The 20,002-nt window shown below is 47.8% G+C and overlaps 1 protein-coding gene across 1 annotated transcript in view; it reads left to right on the top strand.

The window, feature by feature from the left end:
- The first annotated feature begins 545 nt into the window (after positions 1 to 545).
- Positions 546 to 20,002, top strand: part of COL20A1 (collagen type XX alpha 1 chain) — a 47,886-nt gene continuing 28,429 nt past the window's right edge. The window contains exons 1-17 of the mRNA XM_086622874.1: positions 546 to 618; positions 3,129 to 3,239; positions 4,953 to 5,096; positions 5,338 to 5,496; positions 6,745 to 6,945; positions 8,193 to 8,348; positions 9,095 to 9,214; positions 9,388 to 9,552; positions 11,102 to 11,266; positions 12,614 to 12,786; positions 13,432 to 13,561; positions 14,058 to 14,203; positions 15,830 to 15,953; positions 16,425 to 16,564; positions 16,740 to 16,869; positions 17,395 to 17,537; positions 18,646 to 18,778. Of these exons, the coding sequence (XP_086479000.1) occupies positions 546 to 618; positions 3,129 to 3,239; positions 4,953 to 5,096; positions 5,338 to 5,496; positions 6,745 to 6,945; positions 8,193 to 8,348; positions 9,095 to 9,214; positions 9,388 to 9,552; positions 11,102 to 11,266; positions 12,614 to 12,786; positions 13,432 to 13,561; positions 14,058 to 14,203; positions 15,830 to 15,953; positions 16,425 to 16,564; positions 16,740 to 16,869; positions 17,395 to 17,537; positions 18,646 to 18,778 (2,413 nt within the window). The remainder of the gene's footprint in view (positions 619 to 3,128; positions 3,240 to 4,952; positions 5,097 to 5,337; positions 5,497 to 6,744; positions 6,946 to 8,192; positions 8,349 to 9,094; positions 9,215 to 9,387; positions 9,553 to 11,101; positions 11,267 to 12,613; positions 12,787 to 13,431; positions 13,562 to 14,057; positions 14,204 to 15,829; positions 15,954 to 16,424; positions 16,565 to 16,739; positions 16,870 to 17,394; positions 17,538 to 18,645; positions 18,779 to 20,002) is intronic.

The raw sequence follows: 20,002 nt of genomic DNA on the forward strand, positions 1-20,002 counted from the left end.
GCGAATTTGATGAGAAGGATGCTGTGTGTTTGTGTACCTCTATTGATTTTTGGTCATGATAATTGGAAATAATTACTTCTGCATGATTCAAACCAGAAGTTGTTCTGGAACGTCTGTCCAGTGATTTGACCAATGTTGCTTATTTCCATGATCAGAGCAGAACCCAGCACTTATTGCACCACTGTTGAGATTGTCCTTCCAAGAGGGCAGTGCCCAACTCCAGGACCAAGCAGGCTGACAGAGGTACTAGGTCAAAGCCTACACTCCATCAGGTTCATAAACACAATTTAGTGCTGGTCCAAGGCATTGAACAGCAGAGTTGGAGAGACCAGGAATGTAAAATAGTATACAGGAATTGCAGGAAAATTTGGTACGTGCTTCTCCGTCTGCTCTTTCAGTGCCGTCAGTGATGTGCAGAGCTGTGGATCTCAGCTTGTGGTCCCTTAACTGAGGACTGTAAAAAAAAAAAAAAGGGTTTTGACAAGGTGAGATGTGACTTTGACTTCTCCTTCCTGATGTTTGCCCTCTTGTAGGTCCTGGTCACCATGCTGATTCACACTTGTTTCTTCTTTGCCTGCCTGCCTGTGGCGAGCCATGTCTGGGGACGAGTGGGCCAAGGTAAGGAGCCCGTCTGCCCTTGCCCTGGGCAACTCCCCGTGGATTGACCATCCCCTGGGTTAGCCCAGCCCTTGCCCGAGCCCTTCCTGTTGGCAGTGGCACTGCATGTGAGGGACGTTCCCAGTCACACGCAGGATTTCAGGGGGCTGCTGTGCTCCAGTGTCTGTTGGTGAAGCTCCAAAGAGCCCATTCCCACACACTAAGAGCAATGGGAGCTCGAGGGCCCCTTCAGGGAGAGGATCTCGATCCCTCCCCACCCTGCAAAGCCTGTCCTCATCGCTGGCAGCAGTTCAGCGTGCCTCTCCCTTGCCCTGGGGATGCATTTCCCCTGTATAAGCGATGAAGGGTGCTTATGTGATCTACAAATGAAGCCTGAGAAATAGGAAGAAAAAGGATGTTGCTTCTGTCAGTCACCACACCTGTCCTGTGCTCTGAAACTATTGTGTTGGATGTATACGGTGATGCGTGGTGCAACATCTGGATAAGAAAGCGCACGAGGTGCGTTCCTCCTGTAACATACAGTGCTCCCATAGTACCATAAATGACCAGAAAATACCTATAGCAGCTCACAGTAGCCTTTCTGTTTTGCAAGAATCACCTTTATATTATGTTTGGACCTTCTGTGGAAGTGGTCAGCACGAAGGTTTCTAGAGAGGTGATGGCACTTCAGAGTTTGGACAGACGTGTTTCCATGCTGTTTCAGACCAGTCTCTGCAGTAAAGTCTGGGCTTAAGTCATCATCAGCTGGAGAGCAAGGTTACAGCATCAAATAGCACACGTCCAGCACAGGGCAAGGAAACAGTGGAGCTTTCATGGCACTGGGGTTCATTTGCATTCAGCACATAATGGTGCTTTAGAAGATGCTGTCCTTTCTGATCCGTCTGGGGACATTCTTGCCTTTTTAGCTTCTGGGCTCCTAGAGTGATGGCCGAGGAGTTGGACCACACTTGGCCAAAAGAAGACAGCTCCATGTTCAATCTAACGATGAATTCCCCTCATTGTTCCACAATCTTTTACCATTTCTCTTAGGCATGATTCTGGGATTTGATTTTGCCCCTCACCCCTCTTCCCCATGTTTTCTTCCTTCCCCTTCAGATTTGCTTGGGGTGAGATGTGAATCTGGGCTTTGTTTCTCCAAAACAGTTATCTGTTGTCGGGCAGCCTGCAGGAAGTCTCTGCAAGGAAAGGTTAAGGCACAGATGTTGGGCTGAGACAAGCAAGTCCTGACTGCCAGCTCTCTCTGCTTTCCTGGGCTGTGACTTCATGGCAAAGATGTCAGGAGATGCCTGGATGTCACACAAAACCAGATTAGGGACTTGAGGAGTCCAACACACACAGTTTGCCAGCACTGAGCTGGACACTCCAGGTCACCCTGAGCTTTCCTTATGAGCAATGGTGAGGGAAAGAGACTGGTCACAACTGCAGATGAAGGTGGGTGGTCGAGTGCCAACGCTGATAGTGTGCAGGCAAAGGACACGCTCACCCCTTGCAGATGAGGGCAGCCTGCTGGAAAGGCAGCTGGAGGTGCCTTGTCAGGAAGGAGGGGAGAGAAATCTGCTGAGTTGCCATCCTCTATGCAGTCAAGTGAAAAAGTCTCATATGGTGACATTTTTATGACAGTACAGCTATATTTTACCAAGCAATCGTCTATTTAGAGTGACACATGAGTTCAGACATCTATGTAGGGTTTAAAGGATATCTGTGAAATCTGGCCATGATAAGGGAATGTGCTCTTTCTTCTTTTCATCTCCTTGTCTGATAGTGCTTTTTTTCCTCAGGATTTGTCATTTAGTTTGCTGCTCCCTGCAGCAAACTGATACAAGCTGGTGTCCATGAGTTATGGTCCTGCCAGGAACTGTTATTCACACTTTATCAGGTTTTCTTTCTTTTTTTTTTTCCTCCTTTTTTTTTTTTTTTTTTTTTTTTTCTTTCTTTGTAAACCCAGCTGGTCCTTGGAGCTGCCTCTGAAGTGATCTTTCTGCAAAAGTATGGGATCCATCACCTGTGGAATTTCTGTATTTCTCAGCAGCCCAACCCTATTGAAGAGCCTCCTTAAGCCCTTTTATCTATTTCCTGCCCTCCCATTTCAGATGCTTGCACTAACACACCTGCTGAAACAAAACGTCCTGCATGAAAGCTCCTGGGAGAGTCCTCCAAGATGCAAAGGGTGCAGAGAAAACCTTCACTTCTATGGCAAACTGTTTTCCCTGTTAGCAGCAATACATATTGAGGTCTCACTTGAGCACCTGAGAGACTCCTCTTTGCATAGGGTAGAGATACAGATCTGCTGTGACTTGCAGTAGGTCTCCTGGCAGAGGTCTGGGGGACTGCAGGAGCTGCTGTGCAGCATCAGGGGATGCTGAGGACTTGCACGGGATGGTGAAGGTTTCTTCTGCATTGTAACTGTTCCCGTGTCTGCAGAGGAGATGGGATATCTGGTGGTTTGTGTGTGCATGTGCAGAGGGAGGAATTGCACCCGTAACAGCACAGACACATCTCCTCTTCCCCAGGGTCAGGCCGGCTGAAACTCACTGTCCTTTCAGAAGACAGGCTCCAAATGAAATGGAAGGAGGCTGAAGGGAACATCAATGGCTACAAGGTTCGGGTAAAGCCCATGGCAGGTATGTGCTAACGCGGTGGACATCAGACCCAGCAGAGATCTGTGCATGAGCGAGGGACTGAGCTCCAGCTTTTGACTGGTGGGCAGCCGGACTTAGGAGCATTATTTAGATCTTAAGGTGATAGAGATAAGGCAGAGGGAATTATCTGCTGGTGGTTCTGGTTTCAAGCATTGAGTACCTAGATCAAAACTTTCCGCTGGGCTGTACATGCTGTACGGAGAAGAAGCCTTTCTGGCCACCGTGAGAGCTGCCTGTAGTGCCACATCTGTGCAGGCTCAGTCCCTCTGTCCCTCATTTACAAGAGAACGACAAAATTCATCCCTCTTCATCCTAAGGGAAAGCCTTAGCCAGGAAGCATTGCTCTTTGGGACTGTGTGAGAAAACAGACAAGGAAAGGTTCATTTTCTGGTTCTTCTGTGGGAGCTCCCAGCTCTCCCCACACCTGCAGGGACATGGGATGGGACGTCCTGGACCATGTGTGTGTGGGGCTGAGCTGCTTCCCTTCCCTGACTGAGCTCCCTGACTTTGGACACTGAACTTGGTGGAGTTGGAAGGACACAAGGTCCCTCAGCAGGGAGAAATCATTGGAGGCAACCTTAGTCCTGGCTGGCATCGGGGTTTGAGTCACTGCCGCTCTCCCAGCGAGCCGGAGCAGGGAGCTGCCATGCAGGAGAGCGTGCGGCAGAGCTCTTGTGATCGCCCACCCGCTTTTAGCTCAGCCCCCACCTGTTTCCCAAGCTGGAACAGGAGGTTTCTCATTTCTTCTCTGTGGAGAGCAATGAGCACCCAGGGAATGCAGGGAATCCCCGCCGGCGCTCCGGCACATGCCTGAGGCTTTCCCTCTGCATAGGCTGGGGAGCTCCGTCTCCAGCCCCAGGCATGAGCACCGGGATGGCGGGGTCAGAAGCACATCCAACTCCATAATTTAAAGCTTGTAGACCTTTCTTAATCAGAGGATTTTAGGGGCCTGGTTTGCCCCTCTCCCTTTGTTTTGTGTAGCGCAGAGACCATGGTGCAGCACTGGCTTTGCAGAGCTGCCTTGCTCCACCTGCTCGATGCCCCAGTTCCTGGCTGGTTGAGGCATCACAGCCCCAGGACGGGTCCCAAAGTCCCAGGACAGGTCCCACAGCCCCACGATGCAGCTGGAGGGGTCTGGAGGTAGTGCTGGCCCCAGAAATGAGCTGTCTCCCCGCAGAGAGCAGCTGCTCTCGGGAGAGATGGGGCTTGCGGAGACAGTGCAGTGAGAGTGGCTGGGATAGGTAAGAGGAATCCCAAGTGGCAGTGATGACCTCCAAAACCACCAGGCCACGTCGTCCCTTTGTCACATATGACCTCAAGCACATCAATTGGTTGGATGTCTCCATAAGCAGTATTTACTTGCCCAGTCGCTGCCCACTGAAGAGTGACTTGTCACTCCGCAACAGCTTGAGAAGTTGGTGAGAGTTGGACTAACACTGGTTGGGAACTGGTTTTCCATTTTGGACATGTATGAGGGATTTAAAAAAAAAAAAAACAATAAAACCAAACAAACCCAAATGTTCTCAACTCTGGATTTAGAAAAGAGTGAAAATCAGAGATCCACAGAATTAGAAAAGAAATAGGAGTTGTCTGAGGTCCCTAGGCAGACATTCCCTGCATTTCACTGATGCTTTTGCTACTGTCAGGTTAAATTTAAGTTCTAACAGTCTGAATTGTGGTTTCATCCCACCTCAGGGGACTCAGAGCAAGAAGTCATGCTGAAAACCAAGACTCCCAAAGCCACAGTGGGGGGGCTGAGCCCTACCAAGGAATACACGCTGCAGGTCTACGTGCTCAATGGCTCCCAGGAAGCCCTGTTTGCCAAGAGGAAATTTGTGAGTAAGTAAAGCACGCTATATTTTACCATTCAGAGAGCTCCTGAGGCTCTTGGAGATGTGGCTCCTGAGAGCTCATCCTCCAGAGTATGACCTGCAGACTATGCTGCAAAACCAGAACCTGTTACTATTTTGGTTGCAAGGTTAGAAAGGGAGATGGAGAAGACCCAGGGGGTGAGGGTTGGACTGTGACTCTCAGACCTATCTAGATTGACACTTTCTCTCTGTTTGTGGTCTTCCTACAGTAGAGGAGCTAAAAAATGCATCCCAGGCTAGAAATAACCGAAGAAAATCAGGAGCTGTGTCAGGAAAGAATCTCACCTCTTCGGGCAGCTCAGCAGCTGAGCACAGCGGGGTGGCAGAGGCCACCCCACCACCCCTGAACACTGTCTTGACACAGCCAGGTGAGTGCATGGCTGTCCCTAAAACCACCCCCTGCAACCCCTGCTTCATCAGGGACATTCATTCAGTGAGACATTCTAGCCCAGTTGCATCTCTTGTGTGCCTCTCTGAACTACAAGAACACAGTAAGCAACCTGAAAATTCTTGCCCCTCATGCCAGCCAAACTGTGCAGCCTGACAAAGCACATCCATGTGTTCCTGGGGCTGGCAGGTATTCCAATTAACCAGATACAGTCAAATCCTTCAACTGAGAGCGGATCCTTTGAGAACAAGCTGCTCCCAAAGTGCTGGGGCTAATGATGCCTGATTTCCTAAGCTGCAGGTGGTCTACAAGAAGGTGTGACCTCTTCCCTATGGCTGAGGACTGCATATAACCACACAGATTCTCATTTGTTTAGCAACAAGGTTTGCGTGGGTTCAAAAAAGCATTTACATATGTTGATGGAAGAAAGATCCATCAGAGCCATATTACAAAAAGACTGGCACAACACAGGATGTTTTTGAGTCACAGATTGCTGAGGTCTGGAGAATACACTGGGTATCAGGTGCTGTGGTATATTTTTCCTGGTTTATGTTTTATAAATGTTCATTACTTTTCATTGTCAAAGATAACAGGAGGTGTTGTTCAGCCTGGAGAAGAGAAGAGAAGGCTCCAGGGAGACCTTCTAGCAGCCTTCCAATTCTTAAAGGAGGCCTACAGAAAGCTGGAGAGAGACTTTTGACAAGGGCATGTAGTGACAGGACAAGGGGCAATGACTTTAAACTGAAAGAGGGGAGATTTAGATTAGAGATAAGGAAGAAATTCTTCACTGTGAGGGTGCTGAGGCACTGGCACAGGTTGCCCAGAGAAGTTGTGGCTGCCCTGGAAGTGTTCAAGGCCAGATTGGACAAGGCTTTGAGAAACCTGATTTAATGGAAGGTGTCCCTGCTTGTGGCAGGGGGGTTGGAACTAGATGATCTTGAAGGTCCCTTCCAACCCAAACCATTCTATGATTCTATAACAAACTTTTGATGTGGTCTGTTACTGATGTTATTAACTCATGAGCCCACTTGCTGCCCTCTCCGAGAGGTATGAACGAAGATGGTCTCCTCTGTCTAACTACCTATTTGCAAAAGGTTGTAGGACTTTCATACTCTCTGAGTCCCCTACACCTCTGTCAAAAGTGGCTGAAATCAGCTGATGACTGCAGCAGGGTGCATGGGGATAACACAGCTAGGGACAACGAATTCATTTTCTCTTCGGAGCACAGCAAAGGACAAAGCTGAAAAGAAAAGGCAGAAGGGGACTCAGCCAAAGGGCTCAGGAGAAACCACAAGAAACCAGGTCAGTGTGGAGGTCAGTGTGACAGAAGCAACAGCAACGACCACGAGATCATCCCAGCGAATTCCTGCAAACTCAGAGCAAGAGTCTCCAGGAAAAGAAAAGCCCACGAAGGATTCATTGAGGCGAGGTGAGAGGGGTTTCAAACACGTCTTGCTCCTTCTTCCCCGCTGCTTCCCCTAAAGCTCATTGAATACAAGCCTTCCCTCTCACTCTCTGACACCAAGGTTTTCAAGAGTACAAATGCTGCTGATAGTGGTTTTAATTGCTAGGTCACACTTTGGGGAACTGTCAGGAATCACTGGAGAAATCTGGAGTTCTGCAGAACATCACAGATTTGAAGGCAAACTGGAGCTGGGCCAAAAATTCCTTCCAGATGGTTTAATTTATTGATTTGCTACTATTCTCTCTATTTGGGTTGCCAAATCCCCCTGCTTCTGACAGATCCATGTAAGAGTTTGTGTTCGTCAACAGTCCCTAGCTATGGACCTTCCCAAGCCTTCAGAAGGGGAGGAGCACATCAGTGACGTTTTTTACCAACCTGCTCCACCTCCTGGAATTGTTCTTCATGCTTCACAGATAACTGATCCAGGATGATCCTTGTCATTCCTCAGTTGAGATTATGGCTACAGCACTGTTGAAGTGGTCGGAATGGGATTGGCCAGAGCGTCCTCATTTGGTCCCTTGAAACCAGTAGGAATCCATGGCTGTGAAAAGAGATAGCAGAGTAGCCCCTTTGCAGCCCACTGGATCTTGATGGGATCATCTATTTCCCTCCACAAAAGATGGAAAATCCCCCAACCGAAAAATATTCGGGGAAGATGCATTTGATCAGCAACATGCCCTGTCTTATCCTCTGCTGAGCTGCAGGCCTGGGGTGGGGAGGAAGGCAGGGCTTGAGTATCTGTGATGCCAGCAGGGTTTTACAGAGAGATTTGATTTAATATAAAGCCACGAAACAGTTAGAGCCCACGGGGGATCTCGTGATGGAATGGGATGGAATGGAATTGAACTGCAATCACCTGCAATTCTTGGAGACTCAGGCTAGATAAAAGGGAAGCACTGGGCTGGGGCTGGGATGTAAGGGGGCTGACAGCCTGCAGGGAGCAGTGCTTGGGTTAGGCTCACGCTTCCTGACAGCTTTAACCCATTCGTTGCAGAAACGCAGCTGAGCACCACTCAGTTTCTTGGCTCTGAGATGGGTTACCCTTAGCCACATGGTTTTCCCAAGATACTGCGACGTGTCAGGCTGACAGATGGTCCAATCCACCATCCAGACAAGGCCTGACACTGCAGATTTTCTTTTTATTTTAAAACTGAAGCTTTTTTTCCTCCTTTACAATCGCTTCTCTCAATATCAAACCTTATACCCTGCAGGTTCCCAGTTTCAGTGTGACTCATCTGCAATGACTGATGTTGTCCTGCTTGTGGATGGATCTTGGAGCATTGGACGCAGCAATTTCAAGCTCATCAAGGAGTTTCTGAGCAATTTGATTTCCCCATTCAGTATTGCCCAAGACAAGATAAGAGTAGGTAGGACACTTTCTTGTTTCCTGATCTTGAGAAGTCAATATTTGAAGGAGCCTTGATCTCTCTTCCTGTGGCTATGTGCTCTTCTGTGGAGTTTTTATTCCTTTAGAGTGGGGTCCTGCTTGCTGCTCTTGACAGCTTTTCCCACCTGGGAGCAAGGTCTGGCCTCTAGCAACTGTAAGCGATAGCTGCCCAGTGAGCAGAAGCAACGTCTTCTGGGCAGGACCAGGTTGGGCGTTGGTGCTGAGACACATTTGAGGTTTGCTACCCACCTCTGACAAGGTGCTCAGCCTCCCCAGCACTGCACAGACAGATGTGGTGGCCATGCTGCAGTGGAGCTGCTTTGAGTTCTGCTAAGAACGGTGCTGCTTCCAGTTCTGAGTGTTGCTGACTTCAGCAGACGGCACTGGCCAGGCTGTGCGTGAAATTAGGACGGTGTAAATCCTTCCTACTCCTTGCAGCTGACTAGTTGGACCCTGATTAACACTGAGATCTTATCAAACACTTCAGGGCACCACCGCAGGGGTCAGTACCGCTGTACTCAGTGGGATCTGAAGCATCACCTCGCTGCCTGCATGACAAGGACCATGCAGAGAAGCGGAGCTAGAAACCAAACCTGCTCACCTCCGCTCCCTTTCATTATTTTGTGGCATCCTCCCATGGCAAGCCTGACACTACCTCCCCAAAACGGGCCTCCTCTTGCAGCCTACCTTGGTTTGCATGATGTCGATAGCTCTTTCCCTCCCCAGGACTGTCCCAGTACAGCAGCGATCCCCGCACGGAGTGGGATCTGAGCACTTACTCTACGAGGGACCAGGTGCTGGAGGCCATGAGGAATTTGCGGTACAAGGGTGGCAACACCTTTACAGGTAACTCCATCTTGCAGGTCTCTGCTAGATCACCTGTGCGGCTGCAGTGGGGGAAGCTGTTCCCATGGGATGACCTCCATGGGGACCAAAGCCATTGGGGGGCAGAGAAAAGAGTAAAGGTGGGGGGGTTGTCTGCAAGGCTGTAAACACCATCCACCTCTGCTCTTCCTCAGGTCTAGCGCTGACCCATGTCCTGGAGCAGAATTTGAAGCCAGATGCTGGTGCCCGGCTGGAGGCTGAGAAGCTGGTAATCCTCCTGACTGATGGGAAGTCCCAGGATGATGCCAACCTGGCTGCTCAGACCTTGAAAAACCTGGGTATAGAGATATTTGCCATTGGTAAGATCACAGCCATCAATAAGCTGTAGGACAAAACCAACCTACTTTTTGATCTTCTTCAAATTGAACCTTATGTTCCCTCAACTTTGTTAGGAGCATCCTGATGCTTTAAGACTAAAGTAATGGGTAAGACCTCATTATATTGTGGCTAAGTATTCAGCACAGGCAGTGTCTTCAAAGAGAATTTTGTTTGTTTAGAAATAACACTCATTCACACAAGATATTTCACATCTTCCATCCATAAAGACCTTTGTGAGCCTCAGAAACCTGTGCCATGAGAACAATATCCTCGGCTGTGGAATTAGGCAAAAGAACATTGTATTGGGGAGGGCAGGAAACCTACTTGATAATTACTGCCTCTCACAACTTTCCATTTCTCTGAATAATAACATTACCTGCTCCTTGCTATCCAGCAGCAATAATGAGACATAAAATGGCCTTGAGCAGCTCTGTCCTTGATGACTAAGCAAGTCTGCTAGACTTATACATAAGCAATAAAGTTACATACAAAATTCACCTAAAATTGCAATCTCCAAAACTTTAAATGCAAATTTATGTTGGAAAGACACAAGCAAGGGTTGATTGTGTAGCGTTATGTAGCGAAGAGGCTGGCACTGTGATTGCTTTCCTGGACTCAGTGGAGCTGCTGAGCCTCAGCTGGATGTTGAGCAGCTCAACAGACTAACATCTGTGTACCTGAAATCACCCGGAGATCTGTCCCCAGCTGGGATCTTTGCCTTTCCTCTCCGGTTAGAGGAATATCACGTTGTTTGGTCCTTAGACATCAGGACCTGAGTATTAATCTCAATGGAGCCTTGGTTCTCGCTGCAAGAGCAAGGAGGAAGGAGGCTAGCAAAGTTGTTAAAGTCATGGTCTTGGACTTGAGAAACCAGGTGGGATCTCTGTCAGGTAATGCTACTGCTTGGGCAATGCTAGGGTGACCTCGAGCCTGGCACTGGGAAGCAAAGTAAGTTGTATGCTGTGGGGCTTGGTCTGCAGAGGGTTAATGAGGATGCGGAGCAGAAGGATAGGGATGGAGGATGCTCTGTGATGGTGAAGTTCTGCTAAATAAATGGTCCGCTTTTTGCTCATCCCTGGCACCCTTGAAATGCAATGTGATGTTCTGATGAACAACAGACTCTCTTTTGGGAGTGCTGGCACCCCATAAATATGAAATTGTTGTTTATTCATTCACTCATTCCCTCATTCCCCCGTTTATGCCAACTGCCTCTTAGGGTCAAAAATATCTGCCTTCCTAGTAGGAAAGCCTGCAAGTGATGAGGAGGCAGGAACACAAGAGAAGGATTCAGTAGACGATCTCCAGGCCACAAAAGACCTTCTGAGCCCACAAAGTGGAAACCCCTTCCCAGGCTGGGCTGAGGCTGTTGCTGCAGGAAAGCCAGCACCCTACTGGAATGACTGGGAGGCTCTGCCTGGAGAGCAGGATGAGAGTGGACCCTGTTTGTTGAACAAACAACACAGAAGCAGGAGGCAGAAGGTGCGCCTCTCTGGGGGGCTTTCTCAATCCTGTTCTCTGCTCTGGTTGCAGGGGTGAAGAACGCGGACGAGGCAGAGCTGAAGCAGGTGGCCTCGGAGCCACTGGAGCTCACGGTGTACAACGTGCTGGATTTCCCACTGCTGAGCTCTCTGGTTGGCAGGCTCACCCAGGTCCTGTGCTCCAGGATCAAAGAGAAGAGCAACAAGGAAAACTCAGGTGAAGTGAAACTTCCTTAGTGAGGACTGAGCTTCCTTCTGCTCACCATTGACCTTCCTTGCCATCAGGATTGACCCCTCATACCTTTCCCTCCATCAACCTGCCAGCACCACCTAACTCTTCTCCAGTGCTGATCTCCTTGCTCAACACTCTTGCTGCCCAACAATGCTCCTTGCCACGTCAATGTGTTGGCCAGTTTCTCCTGTGATTGTTGTCTTCTACAAGACCCTCTAGATGCATTTCTTCCACTTTCGCTCCACTGCAAACTCCCTGCTGTCTCTAAGAAGTCACAGAGAGATGTTACCTGTAGATGTTTCCATTTTGATGCCCTTGGTTTAGATACCTGCTTGTGGCCTGTGAGCCAATACAGGTAACAGCCATTTTTACCAACAGTTTGGATAACTCTTGGTAGATACAATCACCTAATGACACTAACTACCATTATAGGGAAGAGGGGACTTCTTTTCCTTCTTCCATTGTCATATGGTGTGATAAATGTGTTGTAATCATCTCCTTTGGTGAGTTTCTCCCAAAGAAGAGGAGGCAGAAAAAACAAAAACGCTATTTTGAGAATATACATATGGAGTGTAAGGAGGAAATGTGGAGGTAGGAAGAAGAAATGGAAAAACATCTAAACACTTTTATTTTTTTTTCCTGACACTTTACTTTCAGTGATGGATCTCCAACGCATTTTCAAGTTAAAAATAAACAGCTTATTTCTTTCCTGTGCTGGAGAGCAGCTTGTGTGATGAACAAGAGAGTGAAGAACCACTCCAGATGTTAGCTTAGGTCCTCAGGAGAGATATCGTGTACATATTTTCATCTCACTCTGCTCTAAGATTGGCCTAAGGAGAATGGGAAAGTCTAACTTTCAAGCATACTTTTATTTTAATGCTCTGGAGATTCATATAAATAAATGGATTCATGCTTATCAATTCATACTTGTTTGATATAATCAGACATTTTTCAAAGGTGCAGATCAGGCTAAAGAAAGATGAGCCACTCAAAAATAAACCAAAATAACTTCTACTTGTTCATTTTGACAAATTTTCATGATTGAGGAAAGCTGGATCATCTTTTGGATACACACAAAAACATGGACTTGTGTTGAAAAAGTATTCCCAGCACCCAGCAAATTACATAACCTGTTCTCTATGGATTATTTATGTTCTCTGTATGCCCAGTTTTAAAATATTTATTTCAGAGCAGTTTGGAACAGTTTCTATACTCTACAGGGAAGGAGACTGTAACTTGATTGGAAAAATGTCACTCATGTTTATGAGCTGGCAAGTACATTTGGCATGAGAAGTCTGAATACGAGAAAATAACTGTGTTTTTAATTTCTAGGCAGCACTGTGAAAGATATCCCAGTGAACACAGGTCCCCAGCTGAGCCCAACTGACCTTAAAATATCATCTGTGACCTCTAAAAGCATGCACTTGACCTGGAGTCCTCCTCTGAGACCACCAAAGAAATATCGGATTGTGTATTATCCATCTAAGGGTGGTATCACCAAAGAGGTGAGAGACCTTCCTCTGGACGTCTGAGATTTCAGCATCTTCCAGAGGGTGGATGGGAATTTAAGTAGACTTGAGTAGAAAAAAAGATGATGGTAGAGGTACAGTTCTTGTGGGCTATCAGCTAAAGCCAGGGATGAAATTAAATGCACAATGAGTGTAAGTGTGATCAGCTGATAGGATGACAAGATAGAAGAGGAAATGAGTTAAATATTAGCTTGCTAGAAGTACTGCAAGCCATGCTGACACCGATGCTGCTCTTATGCAGTGTTATCCCCTTCCTAAAGCATCTGTTTTGGAGGATGCACAGGTACACAGAGCAGCCCAAGGATGCTCCTCGGTGATTGATATGACTTAGAAAGGAAATCCAAATTGTTGATGGATTTCTATGGATTTCAATGAGAGCATGATTCGAGTCTTGTGCTTGATGTTTGCACAGATCCCTGCCTTAGAGGACAGGAATGCTCACTGCCTCTTACCTCTCTATTTTGGGGAGATGCTAACTGGCACAAAATTCAGAGGGCAACTGGACTTCGTGCCTCTGGTCACAGCTCTGCCACAAAGAAGCCACGTTTGCTAGGGGAGGCCAGTTCAGGCATTCCTTTGCTGGCACCTCCCCATCTTGACAGCCCTCCTTTGTGCTTTCAGGTGGTTTTAGATGGAGCAGTCTCCTCTTTGTGGCTTTCCAATTTGACCTCGCACACGGAGTATCTGGTGTCGGTGTTTCCTGTTTATGACACAGTCGTTGGGGATGGGCTGAGAGGTGTCACCTCCACATGTAGGTCGTGAGTAGAGAGAATTGTGCTGATATGATAGGTGAAAAATGCTCTTTCTTTGCAACCATCTCGAACTGGAGCCCGATGTTGTATTTTTCCACTTTCCTCAAGTTCATTCTGCCCACAGCTATCTCCATCTGTGCAGATGTTCAGAACTTGACCAGACAAGACTCTGAGCAACCTGCTTTTTGAGCAACAGGTTGGATTGGAGACCTTCAGAGGTCCTTTTCCACCTACATCATCCTGCAAAGGAGACCACTGACGTGGCAGTGACACACCATACTAGAAACATCTTGCAATCCCTTGTAATTTTTTTTAACCGTGGGCTCCGAGCGAATTAAGCCTATTCTCTGTCAAGTGGCAGCTCTGCTGTGTTAGATGTGGGGTAGATGTCCACCAGCTTGCAGCAGCTGTTGCAAAGCCAGGTCTCCTCTATGGTTTGAGCTGTTGCAGACCTCATATGCTGAAGATATTTTTCTGCCTTGTTTTTCCCTTCAGTGCCTTTGTCTTCCCCTCGCTCCCTGCGCGTCTCTGAGCTGAGCCACAACAGCATGAGGCTGAGCTGGAAGGCAGCCCAGGGAGCCACGCAGTACCTGGTGCTCTGCTCCGCAGCCCCTGATGGAGCAGAGGACTATACAACAGAGGTAGAGTTCATGAGAATAATGAGAATAATGACAGTATCGTTTATTCTCTGTCTGGGTGGAGTTTAGTTCCAGCTCTAACCTTTGTGAATTGCTATCACGTGTTTTAAAAAAAAAAAAAAAAAGAAAAAGTCAGTATTAATGCCAGCAACATCGTTCATGGAAGATTTTGGTTTTTTTGTTGTGTATCTCAAAGCGATTCCTAACTGTGAGGGTTTCAGCTGGGAAATCAAGGCATAGGGAGAGAACTGACTGTCTCATGGGGCCATGGAAACCCAGGCACTGAATCGCATCTCGGCAGCCCCAAGTGTAGTTGCTGTATCCTTAAGGCTGTGAATAAATGTCTTTACTGTGTTTATCTCAAAACATTAATTGAAAATTTGTTAGGGCAGTTTTGGCTGACCTCTACAAAGAGACCTACAACACAAAACAACGCCAGATGAATGCAAAAATCCTTAAAAACCCCTAAGAATCGTTTATCATGTGTGCATTTTAATGAGTTATCTGGAGCACCTGTGGGCTGAGGATATGAATAAAAAAAGTAAAAATAAAAAAAAAGAGGATTGGAGGGGAACATGTATTGCCTCTTTCACTCAGATTCCCCACCCCCCAACCACACAGCTATAAGAGCAATGGCAGGATGGTTTTCGAAACAGAGCAATTAATTCTTGTGCTCTGCTTTCCGTGCGTAATTGTGTTTTCTTTTTTTTTAAGTTCCAGAATATTTGAAGAGAGACCAACGTTTAAAATTGTATTTTAGCATATTGGAACATTTCTGCAGTTACCTGACCTATGCTCTGTAAGAGTGCAATGCTCTAAGGCTATGGGATGTCTGCAAAACCAGCACTAAAATATTCCCAGCCTTTCATAAGACCGTGCTCCATCGCGTGCAGGCTGCTGGAAGTCTCCGGAGCGCGTTTCTGCGGCGAGGAGAGCTGTGGCCGTGCCGTGCTAGCGGCAGATGGCAGCAACCCGGCTGCCAGGGGTCTGCTTGCAGCAGGCAGCACTTCTGCAAGAGCATTCCACATGCCTGAGCAAAGTGGGATCACGTCTCTCGCGTGCCCCCTTATCCAACCCAGAACAACAGCAGCAGCATCTTTGTATGAGACACTTACACCTCTGCAGATTGGGGTAGGAGAAGGTGATAGGACAAGGGGCAAAGGCTTTAAACTGAAAGAGGGAAGATTTTGATTAGATCTAAGGAGGAATTTTTTTACAGTGAAGGTGGTGAAACAATGGAACACGTTGCCCAGAAAAGCTGTGGATGCCCCATCCCTGGAAGTGTTCAAGGCCAGATTGGATGAGGCTTTGAGCAACCTGGTGTAGTGGAGGGTGTCCCTGCCCATGGCAGGGGAGTTGGAACTAGATGATCTTTGAGGTCCCTTCCAACCCAAACCATTCTATGTTTCTATGATTCTATGTGTACCCTCAACACGCTTGGTGTCCCTTGGGAAGAGAGACAGAGCACTGTAGAGCACCTACCCAAGTGGTAAAGTCCCAAAGTGGTGAAGTCCCCTTAGTGTAACCAAAGGGAACTTAACCTGTGTCTCTGTAAGGTCTTGCTCTGTTGAGGACATTAGTGGGTACCCCAGAACCAAAGGGTACCCCAAAACATCTCTCTGTTGACAGGTGAAGGTGGCCCAGCCTGAGGTCGTGCTGGATGGGCTGTCACCCAGCACGGAGTACTCTGTCGCAGTGTACGCCATGTATGGGGAAGATGCGAGTGATCCAGCCAGCATCCAGGAAACCACCCGTAAGTGCTGCTGCTGCCTACTGAGTCGTTATTAAACACTTAAGGCAGGAGAGATGTGTTAAATGAGGTGCTTCCCGTATGGTGCATGTGGCTTGTAAACACGCTGCCTCTTCCCTGCCTGATCTTAAGTGAATATTAGTCCCCAAGGGGATCTCCAATTACATGGTGAACTGTGAAAAAGAGTGATTTTCCCTTGGAAAAAAAAAGTCCTGAAAGAGCTATTCCCTGAGGTCTTTGTTGTTTGGGAAGAAAAAGGGAATTATTTGGCTGTTTCTTCATCTAGAGCCCAGGCAGCTTTTCATGACACCCCAAAGACATGTATGGTAGTGACATAAAGAGAGGATTTTCCCGCACGGTGAATGAGTCTCTTAGTTCAAGGTGGGGTCATTCAGAGCAACAGGAGGTAGCCAGTGGCATTGCTGTTGTGAAGCCCACGAAACCTCGGATTGCTGTCACGAACTGTTGTTGCAGTGGCCTTGAGTCCTCCCAGATACCTGAGCTTCTCCGAGCTCAGCCACGCGTCCGTACGAGTCAGCTGGGAGGCTGCGTCTCCGGCCGTGAAAGCTCACCGTGTCACCTATGTCTCTAGCAGAGGGAGCAACGCTGGGGAGGTGAGTCCTCAAGGGGTTAGTAGAAGGGAAAGAAACTTGGGATGTCAGATACTGCCCTGTTGTCCTTCAGCTGCATGGTTCAGAGAGGGCTTAAGGGCTCTTTGGATGCTGTTGCCACCCTCTCTTAATGTCCCCATGCTCCTCTCCTAATTCTCATACAACTCCCCCACTGCAGGTAGAGGTTCCTGGAACTGCGACATCCACTGTCCTGAGACCTTTGTCTTCCCTCACCCAATATTTCATCAGTGTCCGATCTATGTATGATGAAGGGGACTCCTTTCCAATTACTGGCAATGTTACCACCTGTAAGTAGGGAATGGAAATGGTTTTGGTCCCAATTAACAGGTGACAAAACTGGTTTGTATGTGTCTGAACTGGGATGTTTTAAAGACCGGACCCAACGCTCATGGCCAAAGCCCTTGCACAAACCACAGAGGACTTATTCTTTGTGTGAGGAATGCATCCAACTGTGTTGTGTTTAAAACAAGGTGGAAGGAATAAAGGAAAGGAGCAAACGAAGAAAAAGCACCATGTATTGCTGACCTTTGTGTCCTTGAGAGCCCTCCTAGCCTTCTCCCCTTTACAATACCAGCGTGATGCATGTCCTCTCCACAAATGAAATAATCCTCCTTAATTAGAGTTTTAAAATCATTTACCCCTCTCTGTCCTGATGGTTGTTGTCATATGGGTCTGACGAAGTGAAAGACAGGTTAGTCTCAGACATCTGCCTGGTTGATGTTTTGCTCCCCAACCATCTGCTTCCCACCTTGGCTGTGACAAGGTGCTGTCAGTGCCTGCGCTTCAGCTGGTTTTCCTTCTGCATCCCTCAGTAAAGGTCCCCCCGCCGCGTGCACTGAAGGTTACCGAGCTCTCCGGGAACAGCCTCCGACTGCAGTGGGAAGCTGTGGCTGCCTCCGACGTGGTTGTCTATCAGATCAAATGGAGCACGGTCGGTGGAGAGAAGCCTCAGGAGGTATGGACGCATGCACAGCTCTGGGGATGCTGGGTTGGATTTGTGCCTGCTTGATGGTTCTGAACTCACCTGCAAGCGACACAGGGAGGTGCCAGACTGTTGAGGTTAATGCACTCAAGAAATTAAACAGTTCAGCACCCAGCTGAAGGAGCCTATGGAGTAAGACAGGGTCTGCCCTGGATCTAGCTCTGTTCAATGGAGCTGTCACCTTGAGTGCTGGAAGCAGGAAAAACAGTAGGACAGCAGGGCTGAAGTCCCACAGGCTCTGGGAAGATTGTAGAAGTGTTCTGGAAAATCTCAAGGATGAAATTCAATAGGGACAAGCAGAAAGTATTAAGCTTAGGCAGGAATAATTAAGTACAGGTATACAGGATGTAGAACAAAGAGCTAAGAAGCAATTCAGTAGAAAAAGATCTGGGGTTGCAGAGAATCACCAGCCCACAATGTCAAGTCGTTGTGGAAAAGACAAAGGTAATACTTGAGTATTTATAGCTATAGGTATCACCTCTAAGACAGGTGAAGCAACTTATGCTTTCCCCAGCGCTGGTAAGCACTGGCTACTTTTGGGATACTGCTCTTCAAGAAGGATGAGGTCCTACTGAGGAGCATACAGAGGAGAATGACCACCAGAGCTGGTGCAGGAGGGGCAGGGATGAACCATCTCAAGCCTCTGTTTTCAAGATGAGCACAACCAGCAGTTGAAGTGGGTTAAATACACAAGTCTCTAGTACAACACTTCACGTTTGGGCTGGAACAGGGGGCTGTAGTGGGGCTTCTGTCCTCAACACATCTAAAGCTGGAAAGCAAGCAAAGACATTTCATGCTCCAGGCAGACTGAGTGCCTCGTGCCAGAGCACTGCACTGAGACACTGAAGTAGTTGCTGAATGTAACTGGGGAGCAGTACCTGGGCATCTACTCTGTGTTAATCAGGGATGGAATTTTGCCTTTGCTTAGATGTGTGCAACCCACCACAGTAGACTTCATCCCCAAAGCCCAGTGTTAACTCATTTGTGCCTACGGGCAATCTGTGAGACAGACACTTGGATGGTGTCAACTAGCCTGGGGATGCCTGGGGACCTGACTGACTCATTTCTTCCCCTGCTGCAGCTCTCCATCACTGGAAACGCGGCAACTGCTGTCCTGCCAGGCTTGCAGAAGAACACCGACTATAAAATATCCATCTGGGCCTATTACAAAGACGGTGCTCGAAGTGACACGGTTTCTGTTCAGCACAGGACCAGTAAGTGATCAGTGCTGGGTATCCACAGCCTGGGGATAATAAACAGGACACGGGATGCCTTGAAACCCATCATGGAGCAGCAGCTCATATCTGGTCATCTCCAGCTCTGAAAAACCAAACCTGAATGTCTGAAAGTGGTTGGAGACATTGAACCTTCTGTCTTAAAGCGTTCTGAATTTGTTCTGAGAAATACAGGCTGGGCAAGCACAAGCGGGTTGGTGCATCTTACAGGCATCCGATACCCTTGCAATGTGTTTCACGTAGAATACATTGCTTTTCCCCCTTTCTTCTGTGCACTGTATTGATGCAAACAAGTTGGCTTTCTGTAGAGTGTTCAGCTGAACACGTCACTGTGCTGCCTAATGAGCGTTTCCTGCTCATTGTTCCTCTGTTAAGGAGGGTGAGGATTTCTTCAGCCACGTCATTGCTGAGCTGTGCTTCATCTGAGGGCACTTAAAAAATGAGAGAGAATCCTGCAGGCAGACTCTGCCTGGAAGCATTATCTAAATCTCACTTTGCCCAGGCAGGATATGAGGTTAAAAAGTGGCTCTCCCAGCCGTCCTCTTAATTAATATTGCCTGTATGATGGTTTTGTTGGCAGTGAATGGGACACAATTCATTCACTGCAGCAGTCCTCTCCTCCATCTCTCGGCTCTTGACCTCCTTTGCAGAATGAACTCATTTAGGCTGGTGTTGAGCTGATGAAGCTCAGAGCAAATGGCAATCTTGGAATAAGAAGGTCAGGTTTTATTAATAATGAATAATAATTACGTACGTTTGTATAAAGCTACCTCGGACAAGCACCTAGGAGCTGCATGCTGGCAAGTAAAAAAGATAAATGAAAGCATCCTATAGGTATATAATGATAAAAGGACAGTGAGAGCTGGTTAGAGGCTTTGGAAAATGAGTGGCTACGTTTTAAGCCATGAATTATAAAATGTCAGAGTTGCTCCCTCAGCCCACCGCAAACGGCACGTGATGGTGCCCTTGTAGGCGTGTTTGAACAAGCCAGTCCTTGCTGGTGTTGGCACCCCAGTGAGACGTGGAAGGCAATTTGACTTCTGCCTGTCAGCCCCAGTCCTTGCTCAGGAGCAAGGATGCCTTAGGGGTGCCAGGCTTTGCCTTGCTGCGTGAAGGAAGTGAAGCGCTCAAAGAATTTGGGTGTGCAGCTGGGCAGCCAAACCTGGGGGCTGCTGCTTGGCTTGCATGAGCAGTCGAGAGAGT

This window comes from Tauraco erythrolophus, chromosome 18 (genome assembly GCF_009769465.1).
Source record: "Tauraco erythrolophus isolate bTauEry1 chromosome 18, bTauEry1.pri, whole genome shotgun sequence".
NCBI lineage: Eukaryota > Metazoa > Chordata > Aves > Musophagiformes > Musophagidae > Tauraco > Tauraco erythrolophus.